General features: G+C 47.2%; 1 protein-coding gene across 1 annotated transcript in view; it reads left to right on the forward strand.

The window, feature by feature from the left end:
• Window positions 1-402: 402 nt before the first annotated feature.
• The window catches only part of T265_11308 (hypothetical protein), a gene marked incomplete at both ends in the record, with an annotated part of 7769 nt that continues 7565 nt past the window's right edge, over window positions 403-606 (forward strand). The window contains 2 exons of the mRNA XM_009177932.1: window positions 403-446; window positions 478-601. Of these exons, the coding sequence (XP_009176196.1) occupies window positions 403-446; window positions 478-601 (168 nt within the window). The remainder of the gene's footprint in view (window positions 447-477; window positions 602-606) is intronic.

Genomic DNA, 606 nt, shown 5'->3' on the forward strand with positions numbered 1-606 from the left:
TTCTCGGTGTCAGAAGCCCGGTTGTTCAAAGGCAAGTCACCCATACTCCCGATCCCGGTGTTCAAAACTATATCTCTAACCCTCAGGTCACACGTCGGGCAGACGCATCAGCTGATTCATTTGTATCATTCGATGGGACCGTATTCGTTTGCCAGCTGAAGTAACACCAAATGTGGAATGGATTCCCATATCTTATTCGATGAAATATCTCCCCTTGAACAGTTTCAGGCAAATGTGGACCAACTCGCCGTCAGTTTCTGTTCCTCCTCTGTTTACCCTTGGGAGAAACAATGGGCAGTTCAACCCGGGCCTGATCAAGGTAAAATTAGATGAAAATAACTCGCTCTGTAACACAAGCGAATTGGTGAGCATAAAAGAAGAATATTAACAAACCACCAAGGAATGCAGAAGAATACCAAACGCTGGTCAAAGACTCAGCGATGGCGGTACATGCCTTAGACACGGGACATAGAACAGATCTGGAGAATGTGGAATTTTAAGACGGGGACTGCGATTCACACCACAGCGGCTGATAGCCGAGGCGGTGGAAATTACTAAGCATCACAGCGTGAGTAGAATCGAGGGTGTGGAGCTAGCGAGCGTATG

The sequence above is a fragment of the Opisthorchis viverrini genome, assembly GCF_000715545.1.
Source record: "Opisthorchis viverrini unplaced genomic scaffold opera_v5_474, whole genome shotgun sequence".
Lineage (NCBI taxonomy): Eukaryota > Metazoa > Platyhelminthes > Trematoda > Opisthorchiida > Opisthorchiidae > Opisthorchis > Opisthorchis viverrini.